Source organism: Eleginops maclovinus, chromosome 15 (genome assembly GCF_036324505.1).
Source record: "Eleginops maclovinus isolate JMC-PN-2008 ecotype Puerto Natales chromosome 15, JC_Emac_rtc_rv5, whole genome shotgun sequence".
NCBI lineage: Eukaryota > Metazoa > Chordata > Actinopteri > Perciformes > Eleginopidae > Eleginops > Eleginops maclovinus.
Window position 1 is genome coordinate 18,309,572 of NC_086363.1, and position 23,220 is coordinate 18,332,791.

Consider the following 23,220-nt stretch of genomic DNA (forward strand, 5'->3'; position numbering starts at 1 on the left):
TCCATCCCAGCCAGTTCAGGGCCCTGCACATCTAGTTCATGCAGGGTGTCACAGCTATTCTGCAATGGCTCATACCAACAGATGCTTTTTCTTTTTGAAGTACTTGCTTCACACGGGTTCTCTCTAATCTGCTGCCTTGGTTAATCCCAAAAAGGCGTGTTACGAAAATGAACAAAAACAAAGCTGTTGTTGCATTGTTTAAAACAGACACAGAGTCAGGAAGTGTGCCTTAAGTGGATCAAGTTCTGTGAGCGTTTTCCTAGGACTTTCCAGATGTCTAAACAGGAAAGAATGGCTAAAACCAGGGGATCATTTCAGTGTGCTGGAGGTCATAGGCAGTGACCGTGAAACTGATCCATCGTACTTTCTATCCTGATGAAAGCTACTGATAGAAGAAATAAAAGACAGAGGGGCATGACTACCTCAATGACTTTGAAATGCACTGATAAAAACACAAAAATAGCTCTTAATTCTTCGATTTTTATTTCCAAACGGCAATCACTACATTTAATGTAATAGTTGCACAAAAGATACTTTAAGCAGTGTTCAAGTACAGAGCATGTGCTGTGTGTGCATCTTAACAAAGGCAGTTAAAAAACAAAATGCCATGGAAAGCATCATCCTCTTAAGCATGTGGTGGTATACAATCAACATCATATACATCGTGGTATAGTTTCGCAATATAGCATGCCTTTTTTGTTCCATGTATTGGTTTTCTTTTTAAGATTTTACATTTTGAGGTCCTTATTAAAAAGTCCTTGCGTTTTTTGCTGCATTCACACTTGCTACAGCTTTTATGCAAGTGCTGTCAATTCCCCAAATGGTACATTTCAAGTATGAAAATGTAAAGGACCTTGTGTGAATAGCATTGTCCGCTAGTAGCTGCCACCATCATGGCTGAAAGCTACATTCAGTTCTGAAATACCAATGCATAAACAAACCAACTGCATAGAGTTCCACTCAAAATGTTTTTTTTCTGCAGGGTTACGGCTTTGGTTCTCAAAAAAAATTATACTTCCTCTTTTAGTAACCAGGGTGAGTTTGAGAATCCATCAACCAAATATTAAGGCTTTATGATAGGTATTAGCGTTGGTTTGTCTCTCAGCCTATCAGCTTTGATGGTTGCCGCATGCTTGTCTCCTTATGTGTTCTTCATATTTGGATATTCCAGGTTAAGGGGTAAATTCGAGCTACAAAATGTCCTTTCGGGAGCTTCGGTTTGTTCATCAACTGTCTGTGTTCATGCCAAGTATGCACAAAAGTAGACCATACCCTCTCACCATAACAGCAGTGCACTCTTTAATCTCCAAACCATCCATTGGTTGATTGATGTCCTATGTAAAGTATCGAACAGTCCCTCCTCTTTTTGCATTATGGCTTGTCTTCCATTCGGTTGTCATTAATTCCCAGGTGCAGTCAGTTTCCCCTCTCAAAGTGTGAATGCAGCACTTGTTAGACAATATCAACATCAAACATTAGGACAACAAGCCCTGAGAAAGTAATCAAAGAGGTTGTGATCTAGGGAGCCTTTTTGGACATTGTACGGAGACAACAGCTTAGCTTGGGTGCGACATGTGGCATTTTTTGAAAAGTGTTCATAAACATTTAATTGCACATTTTATTTCCAGTAGGAAATGTGGAAATAGCATGACAACATCACAAATAGTAAGTGTTACATTTAATTCACTTGCCATGTGTTACTATTCTACTCATCCAAAGCAACTTTTTTTGGGTGACCTATGTTGGTTGGCATTATTCTTTAATGTTATTTTCTGATCTGAGCCATATGGAGCATTTCTAATACTTCCAATCATCTCATTGGCGATCAATACATATGACACTTCATATTAGGGACTTTTTTGAAATTTTAAGAACGACATGCATTTCTGATTTCAGTTTTTGTTTTCATACTGCACCCCCATAACAATATTTCCACATTTATTAGAACTTGGGTTTTGTTGTTTTGAATGGTTATGGCCATTATTTTGAACAGTGATGATAACTTTTTTGCTCAAACACCAACATCACTTTAACTAAGTCAGACAAGGCAAGAAACAGGAAATACAACATTATTTTTCTTCTCCCCCCAAGGGCAACCAGGTCAGTTTTGCTACTTAAAGAATGAGCTTGACACAATTTAAGAAAGACCAATAACTTCATCTTAAAGTAGGGCTCTTACTTGCTTCCTGACTGCTATAATTTCAGGAAAAACAAACAGTTATTATTACTTTTAAGCCACATTCACAAAGACACATAAGCTTTGTTCCTATGGTTTCCTCGTCTGATAGCTTGCGCCGCTATATATAGATTGTTATCTGATTGGTTTCATATCGAAAGTTCAGCGTAACAACGTCAAAGTTGAATACATTTGCATAGAAACACAACGGGAACGTCAGCGCAGAGCCGTTTTACCACGTATCATGTAAACGAATATGCACCAGAAACAATGTGCAGGACATTACACACAAGGGCTTTTCAAAAGTGCATTTTTGCTCTGAAAATGGTTAAGCATTCCAAAATGCAGGTGACTGGGGGATTAAAACACCAGCCTGTTAAATGAAAATGTGTTAAGAGCCAGATATGTTCCAAAATGGTCTGACCATGGGCAAACACCTCATTTTTGATAAAATATTGGGTGTCTGCACAGGTGGATGTTTATAACAGAAAGTGCAGCCATAAAGTCTACTTTATGTGGACCCAAAATGTTTATTTAATACTTAAATATACCACAGACAGTGACTTTCTTGAGTGTAAGAGATCCGTGTGTGATGCTTGGATGAGGATGCTGAAAGGAGCCCAATTGTTGCGTGGTGCTTTTGTGTTCTGTGAAATTGTGTTTATTATTTCCAGTAGAAAGTAGAATGTATTCAGTGAACACGAATGGCTTGGACTAGATAACAACGAATGTTTAGTGAAGAACTGACAGATAAAACAATTGCCGTACCCCATCCTTCATCAAGAGTGTTATCAACACTAAGAGAAATAATGGCCAAAGCTGCAAAACAAAGACCCATGTTGATATTCTTTTAACACCTATTAGATTTGTTTTCCTTAATATCACTATAGTTCCATTTTAGAAAAACCTGCCAGGTCTTGCATTTATACACAACGTATGTCCATGACATCTAGAGGGCACAGTGAATATGTGGACAATACAGTATGTAGCAGAAAGGGACACGTTTCATCCCTGCTCAAGCACACACAACGGAGACGTAAGGCACTAATGGTGGTGTTTTAAGTGAGGAGTACACTCAAACTATGGTCCCATTTGAATATGCAACTCTTTTGTTTCAAGTGTCTTTTCATTCTTATTTTCTTTGGTCAGCTCTGGAATAAACCCATGGCAAGCATCTACAAACAGTGGGAATTCAGACAAGCTAGTGTTGCACTCTTTGTCTTCAGTGTCGTCTTCTCCCTCGTCCTTCCTCTTCCCCTCCTCTGCGGTGGATGTGCTGCAGTCAAAAGCGGGCGAGCTGCAGCCGTACGCCTCGCTGTGAGGCCGGCGTGCCTCGGACGGGATGTTCTTCTTCAGGTCCCGATTCCTGTTGCGCTTCGCCAGCTTGGTGACTGAGCCCAGGCGGTTGAAAATGTTGTCCTCGGATGTCGTCTGGTGGCTGGCGCCCTGGTCACAGTGCTCGGCCCCTCGCAGCCGGAGGTTGTTCAGCTTGGTGTCGATGCTCTCCTGGGAGGAGGTCTTGAGGCTGTTGGTGTCCAGGCTGTTGAACATGGCTCGGCGTTCCGGTGAGAGCATGTCCAGGGACAAGGCACGTTGGTCCAAGCCCAGCTGACGTCGCTCCATGCTCCGGATGGTGGCGGCTCGCTGCAGCTTGTCGTGGACCTCAACGCTCATACGTCGGCGTGTCTCTCGAAACTCTGCCCGAACATTTGCCTTCCATTCTGCTGCATGAGCCTTGATGCCACCAACCTTGGCAAAAGACAGTAATTACAGATAATTATTTCAGTTATATTTGAAATTATATTTGGTCAACAATAATGCTGCACCATGTCCTTTTCAAGATAAATAATTACTAATTAATACATTTGATCAGCCTTGGCAGCCGTCTGAATGTATTGACCAAACTCAATGTATTCCCACTAAGGTCTGTAATACATTACTTTAACTAACTTTGCCGTTTTTCTAGTGAATAACCAGATCATTTTACATATTTTAACATCTATAACTCATTCTAATTCATCATTCTAAAGCCTTTTAGTATACTGAACGCAAGATGGGTAGATCAGGGTTAGCTTTGTTTGAAGGGGACATGATATGTTGAGATCCAGGTTGAGGTTTAGATTCTCTATTAAAACACAAAGCATTCACAACAAAGCAAACTATTAAATATTGGGTTGTAAGCAATGGCAGCTCCTGAAAAAAGTCTCAGTGGGGGCATTTTTTTGATTAAGGTGACCCATTCAATAGATAGATTAAGCAAGACCATATCAATTTGTTGTTAGATGATTAACTCAGACAGAGATCCCTCTTGTGTCCACTACACAGCAACACACAACAGACATATTTCCCCTCTAGCTACAAAAGTTACAGGTGGAAAGCTATGGAAGAAAGTTCAGGAGCCTCTATAAGCAGAAGTGGTGTGGGTCCACAATAAACTATTCTACTTATTATTATATTAATTATTTACATGAATCCAATGATGTAAAATAGCAAAACAGGCCAAAAGATATGTTCAGAAACAGCATAAAGACAGGTGCAGCACATTAACCCAAGTATTTATTGACTGAACACTGTAGCATGTTTTAGATGCTCATCAAAAACTAACACGAAGTCGACCAGTCCGAGAAAAATGCCAGCGCTGGTGGAGCCCTCAGTTTCATCTTTGCCTCGCAAAGCTAGCTCAAACACCCCACAGCATTTCACACACTGGATCAGTCGGTTTAGGATGTGACGGTTCTGGCTCTCCTCATCATTGTGGCGACAAACAGCTAGCCTGTATCCCAAATCCAGTTGAGTGGCAATGTTCACCCTCCCAAAAGACGAAAATTTCAAGCAGCTATCCATGCGGATCTTCGACAGCTCATCTTTCTTTATCTTTTCAGATAGATGGTGCATATCTGTTACACCAGTCGACGTCCAAGCATTGCTGTCTGCCGTGCCACCTTCAGGGTGAAAAAGTTGGCAGGGATAGCAGAAGACTGTGTTGGCTACTTCACAGCCTGCTAGCCAGGCTTTTCGCTCATACCAATGTGTAGAAAATCCTTGGTGTAGGTCTCCCCCCTTTGTAGAAACTTGTTGAATGGTTAAATTTGGTCTTGAATGTCTTGATTGTTTTAATGCCAATCTTTCTGGATTTAAACGCCGACTAAAAGGAACTTCTTTCAAAGACACAGTGGAGTTGCACTGAACGCTAGCCATCTTGAGAGAGTAGTGAGTGACTTGACCGAAGAGGCTGCCCGCTTTTTTCTCAGTTACGTATGACGAAAGCGCGTAAGTGCAAGCCCTCCTGGAACCCATACAGATTGCATTGAGAGCTCTGATATTTGAAAAAAATGCATTTTACATGAGAGTCTATGAGAGAACCCTGGGCCGATTTTCAACCTCACTGAAAGCGCCCCAAAAGGGGTGGGACCATGTGAAGCACGACTTTAGTCTGATTGGACAATGACGTGTTGACAGATCTAACGTCTAGAACACTGATTTCGACTGCTGCTGTGTTAGAAACAAAAATCCCTCTTTCTCCCATTGGTAGTGGGTCGCCCAAATTGCCCTAATACACAAACCGCCCCTGGCTGTAAGCATAGTTTCTCAGGATGATGACAGAAATGTGGCAACATTATCAAATTCATAGTAACACCCCAATGTGCATACTCCAAATGGGTTGCATTCTAATTGGTCTGAATTTGTTTAAAGGTGATTTTCAAAGTGATGTAGTCAAAGTAGTACACCTATTGTCATCACACTCAGTTTTAAGTTCTGCAATGAAATCATTATTTATTTTGAAATACAATATGTGTCTGGATTCAGTGCCTGAATAATGTTAGGTGGTGTAACAGGTGATTTTTTATATGATTTTTTACAAGTTGTTTAGACTATGTGTTCCTTTTTCCCTCCGGTAGATATTCCCAGGTGTTCTGCATTGCTTCAATGAAAGGAAGTGATTAAAGCTTGGGGGTAAGCAAAAGTACAGAATGCCTCTGGTGTGGGGACTGCAGGTGTTCCAGCCTCTTAGCCTAAAATTCTGATTGTAAATGTTGTTAGTTTGCTTGTTGGTCAGTGGTGGAATACTATTAGCCTCATAGGTTCTGTATCAGACAGTTTTATATTAGATTTTTACTGCAATACAGTATAAATGTCCATCTATTTGTATTTTTGCTTAATCAAGTGTCTTAGATGTAAAAGGGAAGTTCCTTCTTTCCCACTCAACACAACAATATGATTTTTCCTGGTTGGCAGTCTCAAGGACGAAGGTGTTTCAATGGCTCCTCATTAACCAGATACACTATACAAAACCTTCATTCAGACTTTGCAAACTCTTGCCGTGAACATGTGACTTTAATTTTATTTATTTTTTAATGCTTATTAAATATCAAAGACAATCTCTTGCCTTGAATCTTTATTTCAATGACATATTTCCACCACAGGTCCGCAAAGGGTGATGCGTAACAATGCTCCTACTCAGGTAAAGAACATAAGATTGTGTTAACATCATTATGCATACCTCTTCTTTTGTCTTTTTGGACAGCACCCTCAGCCAGTCCCCGATCATGTTCAGCACTGCAGCAAAGTAGGCCAGACCGCCCAGGATCCAGAACCACACCAGTGGTCTGTACCACTTCCGGTACTCAATCTTTCTGTCTCCCCCTGATCAGAGAACAAGACATGAATGACTGAAGAAATGTACTGTCATCACTCTGCTCAGCGTATGCTCCACCTGAACAAGAGTTAAGGTCAGAGAAATTCACAGATAATTGTGTTCTCTTTTGAAGTCATGGTCAGTTATTGTGCTAAACTGTGAAAGATTGTATTATTACAGACATAGTTTGATAATAGGAGGATGCAGTGGAGCCTACCAGGGACCTAAACTCACCTCAATCACCCATTTTCCACTGGAAATAGTTATTTGCGGGTAGTAGTTTGGTTCCATGGGTTAAGCGAACGACCCAACTGCACCCACTGTTTGCCCACCAACTAGAGCCGGTTAGGAGCCCCGTCATCATGTCATCATTTTTCTTAGCAAAGCTTGTTAAAGCTGTACTTTTGTTGCTCGTATTCTTGCGCAGCCAGATTGAATTGAAGAACAACGCTATAGTTCGGCCATATTTGCCAATCTCTAGAGTGGTAGCTCATGCCGCTGATGTTCCACTCACTTATAGCCGACCGTTCTCCAACGGCAGCTCGTAATTCACTGTCTGACTGGCGCACAAGTAACATCCCCTGATGCATACTACCCATTAAATTCATATTATTTATTCAGTTTTAATTGACAATGTTGGGCAACATGGTGCTGCTGTATATAAAGTTATCTTGAATTAAGTGGATGAAGGATTAGGATAGCTACCGAAACAAGTCTCACAAACCAATACCAAGATTTAAAGCCAACGAATTAAATAAACGGCTTGCAGTAAAAATGCATTCGACATTACATTAAATTCCACATAGCTGAACATTAACCATTTTTATGTGTTGCATATGGATTATTGAATATAAATACTTTGAATGTGTATGTACTTGTTGCTATGATTGTGGCAACATTTACCTTCTCCTTGGTATTTTCCTTCTGATTGTCTGATAGGAGAACTTGTGTATGTAGAGATACACCTGATAGCTGGGTGGCTATATGTGTGTTGGCTTTCTAGTCACTTTGCAATCTTGTCGCTTTTTCTGTAACAACTGTGTACTCTTCTCCAAACTTGAAATAACCTGATATTGTTCAGGTCAATCTCACCCCGTTCTCCAAAGTAAGCCTCCAACATATGCAGTTCTTGGTTGCTGGTGATGGCTGAGAAGATATTTGGGGCTGGAGTTGAGCCAACCAGGCGCTGCTGCAGTAGTAACACGAAAAACTGGTCCGCAATTGGGCACCAGCTCTAAACTAAGGAAATCACCTCCTTGGAAAAAAGGGAAACTTCATTCTCTGGCCTCGGCCACTATTCCCTTTATTCTTTGGAGTGGCACTTTCAAAATGAAAGAAAAGCCACAAAGGGCCTCTCTGTTACATGCAGGTATTATGAACTTTTCCTTAAAGTCTGATACAACTTTTGATCTGTGTTAAGATATGAACTAAAAGGGGATCAGGACATTTACATTCAACTATGTTCTGTTAATGGTAAGCTCTCACCTGCCACATAGTCACCAATTCCGACTGTTGTTAGAGTGATGACTACAAAATATGTTGACTCCAGAGCCGTCCAGCCCTCAATGTGTTTGAAGATCACAGCCGGGACGGTGACAAACAAGATGCAACCAGCCAGTATGAAGAGGAGGGTGGAGGCCACGCGGATTTTAGTCTGACTGATCTGATTGTGTTTATTCTGAGGGAATAAAAAGTCACAGTAACAAGGTATAAGGATAGTGATACCAATAATACATACTTATTTCTAGGTGTTGAAATGGAAAGTTCTGGAGCACAGACTCGAAACACACGAGAACACGGGAGAGCTCAACTTGATGGCAGGAACTGACAACGTAGTGAATGTTGCAATTCTGAAGATCTATCCCAAATCCCAAGTATTTATCTAGTTCTAGACAAAACTATTAATGCAGAGAGAAAGTGGCAACTGAGGTCGCGTGCCTGAGCACTCACTATAGTGGGGTAGAGTGATAAACTGGTTAAAAGACCAATCTTTTCTGGGTGTCTTGTCTTTAGTTTAAACCAACGGACCAAATAAAAAATGTACATTTCTTAAGTATATTATTTCACCAAGCACATTTAATGGTAGGCTATTTAGGTTGAGACTCACCCGGAACATTTTCTCCACCTTGGCAATGCTTTTGACAAATATTGTACCAAGCTGGTCCCCGACGCCTGCCAGGAGAAAACCAAACAGCGGGATTCCAAATATTGCATACAAAATGCAAAAGATTTTCCCCCCTTCAGTGCTTGGGGCAATGTTACCATAACCTGGTGAAAAAAAGAGACAACAATAGAGTTTACACAACAACATGATGCAAACAAAAGCACTTGGTGGATGTTGGATCCCAATAACCCAAGGACAAGAGTCCGCTGTTAAAAGTCCCCTATTATGCAAAATGCACTTTTTGATGTCTTTTATACATAAATATGTGCCCCCAGTGTATAAGGAGACTCACAAAGTGTCAGAAAATACAACCCTCTCTCTTTTCCTACTTACCTACATCTCTAAAAATGGGGGTACAAACGAGCTGATCCAGATTTGCTTCGGTTATGACCGAAATGTGGGCTGGCTTTACATTGTACTCCTGGCAACGTCCCGCCCACGTGACACGTCTCAACCTATAGTCCCCCATATACAGTCAGCGAGCTGAATCCCTTCTACAGCACCTCTGTGTGTTCAGCAGGATGTCTGCAGGAGGGACTTAGAGTTGTTGTATATATAATACATATAATGTCTCTGTTCTAGAGGTAAACACTGAGAAGTGTTTCAGAAATAATGCTTGATGTGGTTTGGAACATAATATGGCGTTTAATCACGGCAGCGTTTAGCTGAGTTTCTCCGTTAGAAACTTCTCTCTTCAGACAGAGAGCTGCATGATGCTCCAAAGGGGCGTGGTCAGCTTCAGCTCAGCTCAAATTTAAAGTCACAGAATCAGCACTTCAAGCACAGGGCTGAAATAGAGGGGGATGAGGCATGCTACAATGGGGGATCTGTTTGGTATTTTGAGCAAAACACTTCAGAGAGAAGTTTTGTATAGACATGGCCCTACAATATATTGTTGAAATATAGCATAATAGGAGACCTTTAAGTGAATCTTCAAACCAGTCATGGTCTAATATGTCTGCATATTAGAGACAGGGTGGGGCTATGCACTGTGACAAACCAGGGGAAATTTAGCAAGTAAAGAACAATGGTTGGTTCCCAAAGTTCACACTAGGAGAGGTGGAGAAGGAGTGTTTTACAAGGCTTAGGAAGTGCAACCTAGAGATGCCCTCCCATTGCCCGTGATGACCTTTAATAAATAAGTAAAATAAAGTGTTCAACTGTTCAATGGGCTTTGTGTCTTCTACCACAGTTTCCTGCATCATGGAGAGTACCAGAATTATCACACACCAGTGTAACCAAGTACAAACCACCAGGGCCACCTTCAGGAGAATTTTTTGAGGAAGTGTTATCGAGCAGGATCCTGCCCTGATTTTGGGCCAATAACAGATGACACCAATCTAGAATAACTGAAGCATTCGGATTGGTCCTTGAATGGGCAGCAGCCTCTTGGAGACAGGTGTTGATCGTCTTTCCCGAGAAGTACCAATTGGGAATAGGACCCTGGGATGGATGAGACTTTGATGGGCACAAGGATTGGCTGTCCGGTTAAAAGACCCCAATTTGGAAAAATGCAACTAATTAACTGGTCAAATCATTCGTTGGACTTGTTGGCTAATACCAGTTGCTACCTTTGCAGCAACCTTGCATGAAATTATGATTAAAAAACATAACATATATAATGTCAGTTGAAGTGTTGAAGCAGAGGATTGAGTAGAACAAACTTTAAGGAACCGTCATTGTCCAAACTGACACTTTAGGTACAGGTCTTGGTGAAGTGCTATCCCAGGTTAGAGAAAAGGAGGATTACCCTCACACCTACATAAGCCCCGAGATGTTAAAACATAAAATTAAATATTCTTCTTTCTTTTCTAGGGAAGCAGTGTCTGGCTATGAAATGGGATTCGACCAAGTTGCAAATTTCCCTCCTTGGTAGGAATTTTCCCCTGGTGACTGATAATCTCTAGAGAGGATGTTTTAGCAGAAGTCAGATGGGGTTTTTGGAATTGCAAACACTTTTTTTTTTTTTACTGTTGAGCCTATTGAAAGGCCGTGTCCATGAGAGAACAGGTGGCAAAGTAAATCAGCTCAGGGGTTGGGAGAGGTGACAGATGGAGTGTTCTACGCCCTCAAGGTTGTGCAGCCACTTGGTACATACCCTGGTGATACCTTGAGTCCGACAGGTAATCATTGATCAGTTATATCACCCAGCTCGAACGCAGCATGGTTTTGCCACTTGTGAACAGCAGAGCAAGAATGATTCACTTCCCTGACTACCAGAAACAGGCTGTGAGGATAAACGTCATTGCAAGTGAGTTTATGTACTGCGATCATAACACTATCAAGGCAGGAAATCATTGGAACTTTTGGCTTACCTGCTTTCTCTGTTTAATTTCCCCCAGCTAGGAACCTGTTATCATTTATACCTGGGGGAAAAATGGGTCCACATAAGGTGAATAGAAAGGCCTACTGCTCTGCCCACGGGACATGCAAACAGCCTTGTACTTTGCAGAAGACAAAAGCCAAAGAACCCAGGTTGGAAGAGTTCTTAGTTTAATTTTCGCCCCCTTCCCTTTCCCCAAAATTCTTTATTGAAGACCCTTGCCGTCAAACTCTGTCTCAGTCTCATATTATATTGTACATTTTGCATACATGTTCCATGGTTTGCCACAGCACATCTTATTTAGAAGACTAACATTGAATGAAAATAATAAACATTTCAATACCTGTGGCATTCATCAAACTTGATATAACACATACTGATACCCCTGGTGCCACTGGTCAAGTACTAATCCTGCTGCTGCACATATCCAAATGCAAATATTTACAGAAATAAGGTACATGAATAATAATCGTGTACAGCCATCACGCAGTCCAACATACAGTAAATTCCCTGTAGAGAACTGAATGAAATCTGTTAATTGTGAGCCGTTGAATAATGCCATAGTAACAGTACCTATGGTTGTGATGACAGTCCCAGCAAAGAAGAAGGCACTTCCCAGATCCCAGTGGCTGGAGTTGTAGGAAGTATCACCTATGGGACTCACTCCAGCATTCACAGCCTCCACGGAGTGCTGGGGAGAGAAACAGAGACAGAGGCACACAACATCTTAGTCTCACGGTGCTGGTTGCTGGTTTTGTCTTTCAGTAATTTGGATTCAGTTACTTGAAGGGATGGGCCAGCATTGAAGGGAATAACAAGATGCAGGTTGATACCATTTAGCTTTAGCTAACATTTTCAATCAGTATACTCTCAGCATCCTGCTATGTGAGTATGCATTTCTCTTGAGCAGAGCCAGGATGTGGTCTAATCGCATTGCAGGGCTTTGCTAGGACAATTGAAGCGTGCATGTTGAATTGATTCAAGATGGCAGGTCACAGTGGCTCTTTCCGTGGGAGTCTATTGAAATCCCTGCAAAAAGTTATCAAGCAACAAGCATCCATTACGTGTTTCAGTGTTTGTTCTCTGAGCAGAATCTTACATTGCTTCTTTCGGAGCCAGGACAGTGAGTAAGATTTTGGCATGAAAAATGTAATTTCTCATTGAACACAAAACATGCAAACTTGTTTTTTCATATCAACTCAATTTGAATTCAAAGGCATCATTACAAACCACAGACAATGTGTTCATTGAGTTCACCTAGAACTCCAAACCTGTGATATACATGACAGTAGGTTAATATTAGGCTATAAAAAAAACCCCTACTATTAAACTTGTTGAATCCACAGCTATAGATATGCCAGTACTGTCCAACATGACATCATTTAATGCAGTGATTATGGCTGATCCACAAGTTGATCAATGTTTAAACCTGTTCTTAAACATTTTGCTGGGGAAAAAGTCACTTTTACAGGAAAAAAGAAACACAACTATTCATTAAAAGCAAATATGTCAACCATGCAGCTAGTCTTTTTGTACCAGATGCTAAATCTTTGGAAAATTGATGTTGCAAATTGAATGTTATTATTCAATATAAGTATATCACCATCATTTAACGCAGTTGAATAGACCATGCGTCATCACCACCCTGCCCAGGTTTATGAGGACTGCCAAAATAAACTTTCTCAGACCATTTATTCAGATCATCCTGTTACACAACATGGTGGCTTCGTTTTTGCAGTGAGTGCATCTGCACAGTGACTGAGTTTTGCTGAGCTGATGGGACAGGGCACATGCTAATGTCAGGAGTAAGCATCACGCATCATCTGCCCTGCATGTGTCCGTTGTAGCAGATGGGCTCTCAGTGTAAAGAGCCACACTCTGTGCTGGGCCCTGTGGCCGACCGAAGGGCAACCACACAAGGACAAACAAGATCAACTTTATTTACAGAGCGTCAAACTCAGATAGGAAAGTTCCACCTTGTCCAAGCCTTGATACTGATTTCACAAACAATTATTTTATAGATATGATTATAACAAATTGAAATCTGATATTTTACCAGGTAATCATACTTGTCATAATAGATTTGCATCCTTGTTTAGGTTTGTTCTTGGTCTTGATCTTTATATGGTTTTGGAATAATAACTATTATACTTTGCCATATAGTCTGTGCAAGTGAAACATGTTCTTGTCATGATCCTTGTTTCGTGTCTGTCATGTCTTTGTGTTGTGTGCTTTATTTTGAAATGTTTTCCCTCTTGTGTCATGTTAAGCTTCACTTCCTGTCTGCGTTTCCCTCCTGTGCCTGATTGCATCATTGTGTTCACCTGTTGCCCCTGTGTTTCTCCTCCCCTTCCAGCTGTCTCTTGTCTTGTGATTACCCATGTGTATTTAGTCCCCGTTTCCCTTTTGTCTGTTGTTCGGTCGTCGTCATTTCTTCCCTGATCTTGTCCAAGATACCTGCCTGTTCCTGTCGCCCTTCATGTCTGAAACTAAGTGTTTTTCATGTCCTGTGTTCCCCTTGCTTCGTGTTTTCATCAACAGCTTTTGAATAAAGCTCGCTTTTTGCTTCCCCTTGATTTACTGCACTTGGGTCCTGTTTCCACAACCCTGACAGAACGACCGAACAACAGACAAAAGGGAAACAGGGACTAAATACACAAGGGTAATCACAAGACGAGAGACAGCACGAAGGGGGGGGAGAAACTCAGGGGCAACAGGTGAACACAATGACACAATCAGGCACAGGAGGGAAACGCAGACAGGAAGTGAAGCTTAACAAGAAACAAGAGGGAAACATTTCAAAATAAAACACACAACACAAAGACATGACAGATACGAAACAAGGATCATGACAGTTCTATGCTTTATTAGGTGTATTAAACAGAAGTGCCTTGCTTTGTCCCCAGTTAATCCAATCTGAATGCTACTATTTCCAGAGTGTAATGGCAGATATCAAGGTAAATTACCAAATTACTCCTTGGACATCAAGCTGGAAGTGGATCTATTTTGCCACAAACCCCATTGAAATGAAATGGGACCAACGCTTGGGTTTGCAGTGTGTGAAAAGTTTAGGCTATTTTTTGGTAAGTGTTACAACAGAACCAAAGCAAGTTCACGTGTCCCGCTTAAAACCTGCTGATCAAAGGAAAACAGACAACAGTGAAGGGCCAAGCCCAGAATAAATCAATCAATCAAAAATAATTTAAGAATCCCAGGGGGAAATAAGGTTCTGTGACAGTCAAACCATATTCAAATAAAAAAAAATACATATTCATATAAAAATAAGTTGAAATAAAAATGTGCAATCCAATTCCTTGTAGTCACAGGGCCAGAGGCAGGACGTCCTCCAGAGTCTGACTGAGGCTCATGGTGAAAACATTGTTGAAGTAAACGTTCCCCCGAACCGTCCAGCAGTTTTCTTTGGCATTAAGCATATTAAACCAAATTCCAGGTATTCCGTCTGATTCCTTGCCAACGCCGTTAGCCAGTGAGCTTACATTGCCCAAGGTGAGAGGGGGGAGACACATAACATAATTCAATGATGATAAAGGAAAACAAATAACAGTGAAGTTTGGCCCAGGTTCACTTAAGGTAGGCTGAGCAGCTATTTTCATTTTAGAGACAAGACGCTCTGACAAGTTCTTGATAATGGAACCATTTGGTAAGTGCATCACCATTTTACTGCAAGAGCATTTGATTAAGATGCATTACATATCTCAGCATGATCATCTCAGTCTCAGGAAACAGCAGTCATTCTACAGCAGGTCTTTTCTTCAATGGAAATTGATCAGACACTGTAAAGCTCTTTGGTTTATCCCAATTTCCAGCATATCTCTAAAAGTGATTAAAAACCACCTCATTGTTGGCTTATGTTATATCAGTTAGTCACAGAGATGGATGGATACTAGGCAGCTCTGGATTTATGAGTTTCTCTTCTATTTTGTTGAAGGGCAGGCAGGGAAAAGGAGCTTGCCCTGATCCATAGCAGCTCCCTGGGCTCAGCTGCAGCGGCTGCACTCTACATTATCCTGTCCATTATCATACAGAGTTTCACTACTGCTGAGGTCAATAACTGTCCATGCCAAACAACTGGGTGTTACTCGGCAGCTTTATGAGGGGTTGTGATCACTTGGCTGTGAAAAGCTCTGGTGCTTGCAAAAGTGAGTGCTGCAGTACAAGTCAAATTAAGATCTATTTATAAGATTTGGCTTGCGTGCCTTCATATTCCTGACCCCCCCCCCCCCCCCCCCCGGGAGTTTGTAGGAATGTTGTTTTTAAATCACTTTTCTCAAATGGACTCCAAAAGGTTTTGGCAGCTAACCTGAACAGCGGCCAGACAAAATGTAGGATACCTGTAAAAAACAGACTCCATTCAGCAGCCTCTTTCACACATGTTCTTCATGGCAATTAAACATGGTACAACCTTTTCATATTGCAAGAAATTCAAATAACAAAATATCTATTTATTGTCTCTCCTACTTTAATGATTCAACTTCTTTTTGTTAAAGACCTCCTATCAATAATTACTTTTATGATTAGGGTATTTAGGCTTCAGATGCAGAACACTTTGCCTACCGGATTATGTTGAATTGTATTTTCCTTGACTTTTGCGCTTGAACCATAAGTGTGTAGAGAAGTAGTAGAAAGGTTACATTCAAGTCTGTTTTTATTGTGGAGCCTTAGGACATTAGACAAAGGTAATCGTTAAAAGTCAAGTTGTGAATTACATGGATCTTGAAATTGCAGCAATTGGGGATGGGAATATCAGAAATATCAGCTTTAAAACATGAAAATGCATTAATGCTCTCGGTCTATTGCTGCAGCACCTTTTTCCCTCCTCTGTCTGAAACAGACTGTTCTGATTGGTCAGAGTTTAAGATCTACTGCATCAGCTTTGCCAGCATCTTTGTGGCCAAGGAATCAATGTAATTTAGTTTAGCTGGGCTGGTACTGTGTAAAACACTACAATAACAACTACTCACAACACCAAAAATATATGAATGTATATTTATATATATGACTGTATATAGTAGTACCACTAATGTATGAATTTCCAAATCGTATAGTATGCAAAGTAAATGTTATGTTTTTGTGTGATGGACAATCATGGCTTAAACAATATTAGTTAGTGTTAACCAGTCAAAGCAAACATTTTCACTGTTAAAATCTGGGCATATAAAGTACGGTGTAGCAGAATATACGACAGTGCTATATCATTCAAAGACAGAACAACATAAAAGAGTAATTTCAGCCCCATCACCTGCCTAAAATCATGGTTTCAGCTATAAAAGAAATCAGTTTAACTTTCTTTCAAAATACTGCAAGATTATTGCATAATTCATGTCATATCGGTCCACACCCTAATAAAGTTTGATTTTAAAACAGAGAATTGTCCTGTGTCTAACATATTATAAACTCAAGGAACAGTGGTAGCAAGTAGCAGAACCATGAGTTTTAGACAAGCTATCCAGATCATGGCCTCCACGGAGTAAAGGGTTTTTTATGTCAGCGGGTAATGGAGCTCTTAGGTCACATTGGTCATCCTGACGCGTTTCCTGCAGATACTGAGACTCTCCTGCTGCTGGTGGACGCTGTGTTTTCTTCAGAGCATGGTTTTGGTTCAGCTTGAAACCTGCCAGCCAATAATTTCCTGAATTTGTGAAAAGAACATCGGAAGCTTTTCTTATGTCAACGTATGTGCTAAATTGTCCCCTGTGTTGCAAAATGAATGTACGCACTTCAGTAAAGCTGCTTTAATAATCTCTAAGCAGTATAGTGTGGCAACTGCCCTGTCTCAGAACAGAAGCAAAGGGTGGTGAAACCTTCCTAATGCATCAAAGTGTTGGTTATGGTGTGTCTATGGACTCCTTTCAACCCGCCTACTCCACACCCCTCTGAGCGGCATTACAGGACTCTCTGGTCCAGAACCAGCAGGCTCATGAACAGCCTCTTCACCTCAGCTGTAACCTTGCTGAACTTTTCTGTGCATGCTCTGTACTACTCAGCACTTAGATGGGTTGAATGGCAAACTGTAATTAAATGTCTGATTCTCCTACTGCAATGAAAATAAAGTTTAATCTAAACTTAGAACTGCAACACATGTGCATTAGTGTGCCGTTAATACCAGTATTGGAAGTACTGGTAAGTATTTTCTTGAGTATAAGCAAATTAGCACCCGGGTGCTAACGCTGTTCAAAATTGCACAATGTTGCCTAGCAAAGGAATCACCGTTTCTTTACAGGTTGACATGTCTATCTTAGGGGTATTTCTAATAAGTACATATGTATACATGCACCAAAATACTGGTGAGGATCATGGAGCAAAATGGGCATTAGCACAACTTGCTTTTTCCCAGACAGAGCTACATGAAAATAAACTAAACCACATTAATCCTTCCCCTCTCATTACCTAGTTTCTCTCATTAACACATCACTTGACATTGCTCTACGATGGAAGCATATACGTATTAGTATTTTGAACACGGCATACAGTTGTATTATTCAAGTTATCTAGTAGTTACAAGTAGGCAATAGAAGACAATATGCTGTTTTTGCGTATTGCTTGTGGTTGGGAAAATAACTTGTTAAAATGATTATATTCGTAGTCAATATTGTTAGCATGTTTTGGGAGACGACCAGCAGGTGTCAGTATTGTCACACACAGTGCATTTATGTCGAGTCTGCCGTCAAGTCTCGCGAGAGCAAGGACAAGAAGGACAGTTTGTGTGCAAGAGATGTGTGATTCGCACCGAATGGCGAGTGCCGACAGAAGGTGATCTTCTGTTTTGTTCAGAAACCCAAACAACTAATAAATGTGTAACACCGGAGTGAACCTGCGTGAGAGTATCATTCTGTGCCCGCTACATATACCCAATGTTTATAAGGCTAAAATGTATAACAAACATTTAAAAAAGCAGAACTTACAGCTTTGGTGTTTGAAGTTACAGTCGGTGTCGATCCATCGGTGAGTTTTATTTTTCACGTGAACACCGGCTTTGTTATAGTCTTACTTTTCCTGTTTTATTTGGCTCATGAAAACATGTATCCAATCTCTCAGATGGTGGGAATATATAAAGACATTTATTTTAGATTTTTACAGCTAACAAGTAGCAAAGTATCATGCGTTTTGCATGCCCCATGTGACCAGACAGGCGATAGATAGCGAGGAATTAATAGCCTAATGGTGAACAGGTAGAGTGAATTCAGGTATTTCGTGGAGGTACAGAATATTGCTATGCAGGACATCGGACAGGTAGGAGACTTCTAGCAGCAAACAACTAATAATCTTCTTTTTTTTTTTCTTTTCTGTACTTTTATTGATGTGTATGTTTTGAAGAAATTGATATCAATTGTTAATGTCAAAGAAGAATAGTTCAAAATACTTACCATTTGGCAGTCTCAGAGTGAAATCACAACTTTAAATAATTTGTCTTAGTCCATCCAACATACAAAAACCAAGTAAAGATACATTACACATTTTACAAACACCTCTCAGTGGAAAATTATTCTCAAATTCACACAAGTTCAAGGAGTTTCAAGGATGAAGAGCCATAGGACTCTACACTTGTGTATGTACTAGACAGCTCTCTGTGGTTTGTATCTAATTCCAGGGTGGCTGGCAGGGTGTGGGGTGTGTTTGCAGCTTGGGAAAGAGTCAAATCGATGTGAAGCTCAGGTTTCAGTAGACCTGAGTCCCCACTGGGAACCACATTCGGGGCTGAGGAAAGGCTGCAGTATCGAACCAACGGCTGCTCTTACCTTGATGAGCGCCTCCAGCTCGTCTGGGGAGACGCACTGGTGCTTCTGCAGGAAGGCGGCCTTCTCTGCTGTGATGGTGATCTTCTGGTTGTTTTCAAAGGGCTGCTCCAGTGCTTGGAACACCAAGCCACCTGCCACCAGGTAGGCCACGACCACCACGAACACTCCCAGCACCGTCTTCAGCTTCATCATGGTGAACATGGCCGAACCGTCGACCACCGCCTCCATGTTGGCCACCACGCTGGGGGGACGGGTGGAGACAGAGAGGCGCGGCAGAGAGCAGCCCATCGGGTTCTGCATGGTAGCCACGCTGGCATGTACCAGGCTGCATTGAAGCATGCCTGGCTGCACCTTCTTTGGGGGGACCAGGTTGGTCTGGACTTCGACTGAAACACAAGACAAATCTGTGTCTGTGGAGAACGAAAAGGTAGTAACTTAAGGCTACACAAGAAAAACAAAACTTAAAGTAAAAGAGCCATGCATTTCTGCAGTGCATTTTGTTTTATTTGGCATCAGTTTGGGAAGTTAACAGCAAAAACATTGAGGAATTCTCCTGTCAGATAATAAGACCGCCATCTTGACATTAAAAATTCAACATCAGGAAATTTAAATCTAAATCGATTTTGTTCGAGCACCATTCATTATCTCCACAAAACAGTTATGTTTCCTGCTGATGAATGATTATGCAACAGGTGATTATGTATTTCCTTTCATTAAAGCATGCATGTTTAATTTTAAATGCCTTAAAGCGAAACAGATTTGGGAGGGGAAAAAAAAGGGGTGACCCAATCTTACACAATACACCATGTGGGGACTATAAAGTTACCAGAGACGGGCTAAACAGGCTTTTTTAAACACATTATATCGGCAAACACTGAAGTGAGACCATGAAGAAAAGGAAAACGACTATTACAGCCTTTTATGCAATCTACGGAACGCTATTCATTCCCAGGATTCATATTTTGCTGGATGTTTTCAGACAGGCAGAAGACAGAAGACTCTAATCTTCTACCAAAATACTCTGTACAACTGCTGTACAACAACCGGAGAAAACCCTGAACACAAAAACATAACTTCCAAGAGTAAGTCCCTTGTTAAACTTGTAAAAACATAAACGACCTTCAACCACTTTATCTATAAGTCATGCACGTATTATGTTAAGACAATTAGTCTGCACCAACTGGAGGTAAAGTTATTTTCCAGGAAGGGTGATGAACGTCAAAACACATGCGGCCATCTTCTCCAAGTAATCCGATACTGGCTATTTCTTGGCTTTATTTATTTTGGGTTGACAGAAAACCAGCAATTTTAACAGATTTAAATGTTTGTACTTAAGTGTGACTCTTTATGTTGTCTGCATGATGACACAGAGTTTTCTACAGCTGTTAATTGACATTGCAAATGATATGCCGCACCATGTGTTGCAGTGCACACTATCTTTGCCCTTACTGTATTGGTTTGGTGTGAATTTACTACTGTAATGGTGTCTTCCCAGGTCTCACTATAAAATCTATTAGAAAGCTGCAGCTCATTCCGAACGCCGCTGCTCGAGTCCTCACTAAGTCTAAGAGAGTGCATCACATCACTCCAGTTCTGAGGTCTTTACACCGGCTTCCTGTCTGTCAGAGAATTGACTTAATTTCTGAACTACATTATGAACCATCCAGAACTCCCTGGTCTTCTGGTTCAGGTCTGCTTTCTGTCCCCAGAGTCAGACCTAAACATGGTGAAGCTGCGTTTAGTTATTATGTTCCAAATATATAATTTTTTTTTTTAAACTACCAGAAAACTGCAGGTCCTCTCCAAAAAACCCATTTTAAATCAAGGCTGTAGACTTTTTTGCTTTGTGGCTGCCTTCTATAAATCTTACACTGTACCTTTATTGTTGTATTTCATGTGTTTTTATTGTATTATGTGTGTTTTAATTAGTATTCTCTTGGCTTTGTAATGACTGTTTCGACATGTATTTAAATAAAACTGTGTAATGTGTTTCATTGCCCTATGTCTTCATGCGTTTAATGTCCTTTGTAAAGCACTGCCTAGTGTTGAAATGAACCTTTCTGTGAGTGTTTCTACTACTTTAAGTAACCATTTAATCCACTGAATCATTTTTGCAACATGGTTCATACTCACAGAGCTCGGGATAATAAACCTTATTTTTAAGCTTTACTTGTAGGGGTCAGAAGAAAGAAGCAATTTTGGAGAGCCTTGGCAGCTAAAAACTGTGTGTTTATCTCCTGGTGTGACGGACAGCCACCGAAACAGAACAATTGTTTTTCTACATTTCACCATCTTGCCATTCACTAAATAATGTTGTGTAACAGTGGAATCGTGACCGTGGAGCCATATCTCACAGACAATGAGCGGACTTATAGACACTAGTAGAATCGACTGCTTTGATTTATGTAATCAAAGTGTATAGAACATTGCTTTCTTTTCAGGTGTGATGATGATCGGTACAAAACCATAGATTTAACGGTGTGGCAGCAACACTTGAAAATGGTTGTCATATGTCTATTAAAGGTCAAGTGCTGAATCACCAACTGGGTATACAGATGTTGAAGCTACGCTATAGGAGGACGTGACACACATGCAAGATTTTCGTGGGGAATCTTCCCAGAAGTAGATGAGGTAATGTTTGAAAAGACTGACAGTCTGGTTAATTTCTCCAGGAATAATTTGGTAAGAAACATATTTCCCTCCCATTGAATAATTCCGCAGGTATAGACACATCAAAACAAGCCCCCCCTTTGTGTTTCCATCAGTGGGGATGGCACAGGCTGCAGTAGCCTATTCTCCCATAGTGACGTTCAGCATGCAGCATCAGCCTCCACTACCATATTTATCTGGAAAGTACATTTTTTCGGTCAGCATTAATCTTTCAGTGGAAATTTGCTGGAGCTTTCAGGCAGAAGCAATCACAGTGGGTGCAGACCAGGTAAACACTGTAGAGGAGCAATTACACAGACTGCAGCATTTCAATTCAATACACGCAGTGGTGAGATGAGGCAAGAATCTAATGGGAAAATGCAGATTGGCTGGCAATATTAAAGATGACATTCTAACCTGGTGGAGGGTTCACGCTCCCTAGCTTTCTCGGATTTTCAGTCGGAAATTTCATCTTGGATCTGCTTGATGCTGCTGCAGGCGGGAATAAATGTCTTTAATGGACCAGGGTCGATTCCGTCAGCTTTAACCTGGAGAGGATGGAGAACGGCAGGGAGTAAAAACACATCGTCCTCAGTGTTTGTAGATGCTGTGTGAAACTGCTCTTCTCTGTTGATTCGCGGCGGGTCTTCAGGAGCGCACACCCACTGCTCGCCGCATCACCGTCCGCATTGTCCAGCAGGTTAAACACAGTGCAGCGGGGAGACGATGCTCCATTAAAAGTGTTTATCGTTTACATAGTGATGGTTTTGTTGCTATTATGCGTTCTACGTCAGGATCAGGATGCAGCGGATCATCGACTCTGCGCTGCGAGTGTCGATCCACTCCTTTCCGACGCAGACCGCTTCTGGTTCTGCCGCTGCGCATCGTCGTGACAGGCGGCATGCGCACCAGCTTAATATACATGGCGTTCGTTTACAGAAAGATAACAGTTTGCCTGGGGAAGAGGAAGGGATGGAGGGACAGAAGGGAGGATGGAATAATAATAATAATAATAATAAATCCCAGTGAGCTCTAAGGGGGGTTTTGTTTTATTTTATTATTTTAATTTTAATTGTATTATTTAGTCTTATGTCTTTTTATAATATTATAATATGCTGCATTGTTGGAGCATATTATAATATGCTGCATTGTTGGAGCAGCTCAGGACCTAAGATTCATTTCATTGCCCTAACTACACTGAAGCTAATGTGCATCTGACAATAAAAACCCTTGAACCTTGAAACTTGAACGTCTGTTACAATTACTAGTTTCCTGGGGGACTAAATGAATCTTTGAAACCCTACAATCCAGTGTCTGGGTTGATCTGTCACCTGGGTATCAAAACATAAAAGTAATGTAATGTTATTAGTTTCCGTTACTTACCTCGATATATAAAATGCAAACAAATAAAAGAGAAAGTAAGAATCAATAAGATGTTTTTTACTTCAGTGTATTATGCAAGACAACAGAACAATGCAACCTTGGACAAGAAACCAAGATATTTAGTATGAAAAA

General features: G+C 40.9%; 1 protein-coding gene across 1 annotated transcript; it reads right to left on the bottom strand.

The window, feature by feature from the left end:
- Positions 1-530: 530 nt before the first annotated feature.
- Positions 531-22,542, bottom strand: kcnk10a (potassium channel, subfamily K, member 10a). The gene is made up of 7 exons (XM_063901585.1): positions 22,123-22,542; positions 19,057-19,442; positions 11,873-11,990; positions 8,920-9,080; positions 8,298-8,490; positions 6,678-6,820; positions 531-3,925 (listed from the first exon to the last, which is right to left on the bottom strand). Exons 1-7 carry the CDS (start codon positions 22,175-22,177, stop codon positions 3,257-3,259), a joined length of 1,725 nt encoding a protein of 574 aa, XP_063757655.1. The 5' UTR covers positions 22,178-22,542; the 3' UTR covers positions 531-3,256.
- Between the last annotated feature and the right edge of the window lie 678 nt (positions 22,543-23,220).

Coding starts and splice junctions, on each gene's coding strand:
- kcnk10a (XM_063901585.1), bottom strand. CDS start 22,177: ATGAAATTTCCGACTGAAAATCCGAGAAAGCTAGGGAGCGTGAACCCT. Junction 9,081..11,872: donor GACTGTCATCACAACCATAG/GTACTGTTACTA, acceptor TTTTTTCACCAG/GTTATGGTAACATTGCCCCA. Junction 6,821..8,297: donor AATTGGTGACTATGTGGCAG/GTGAGAGCTTAC, acceptor TTCTCTGATCAG/GGGGAGACAGAAAGATTGAG.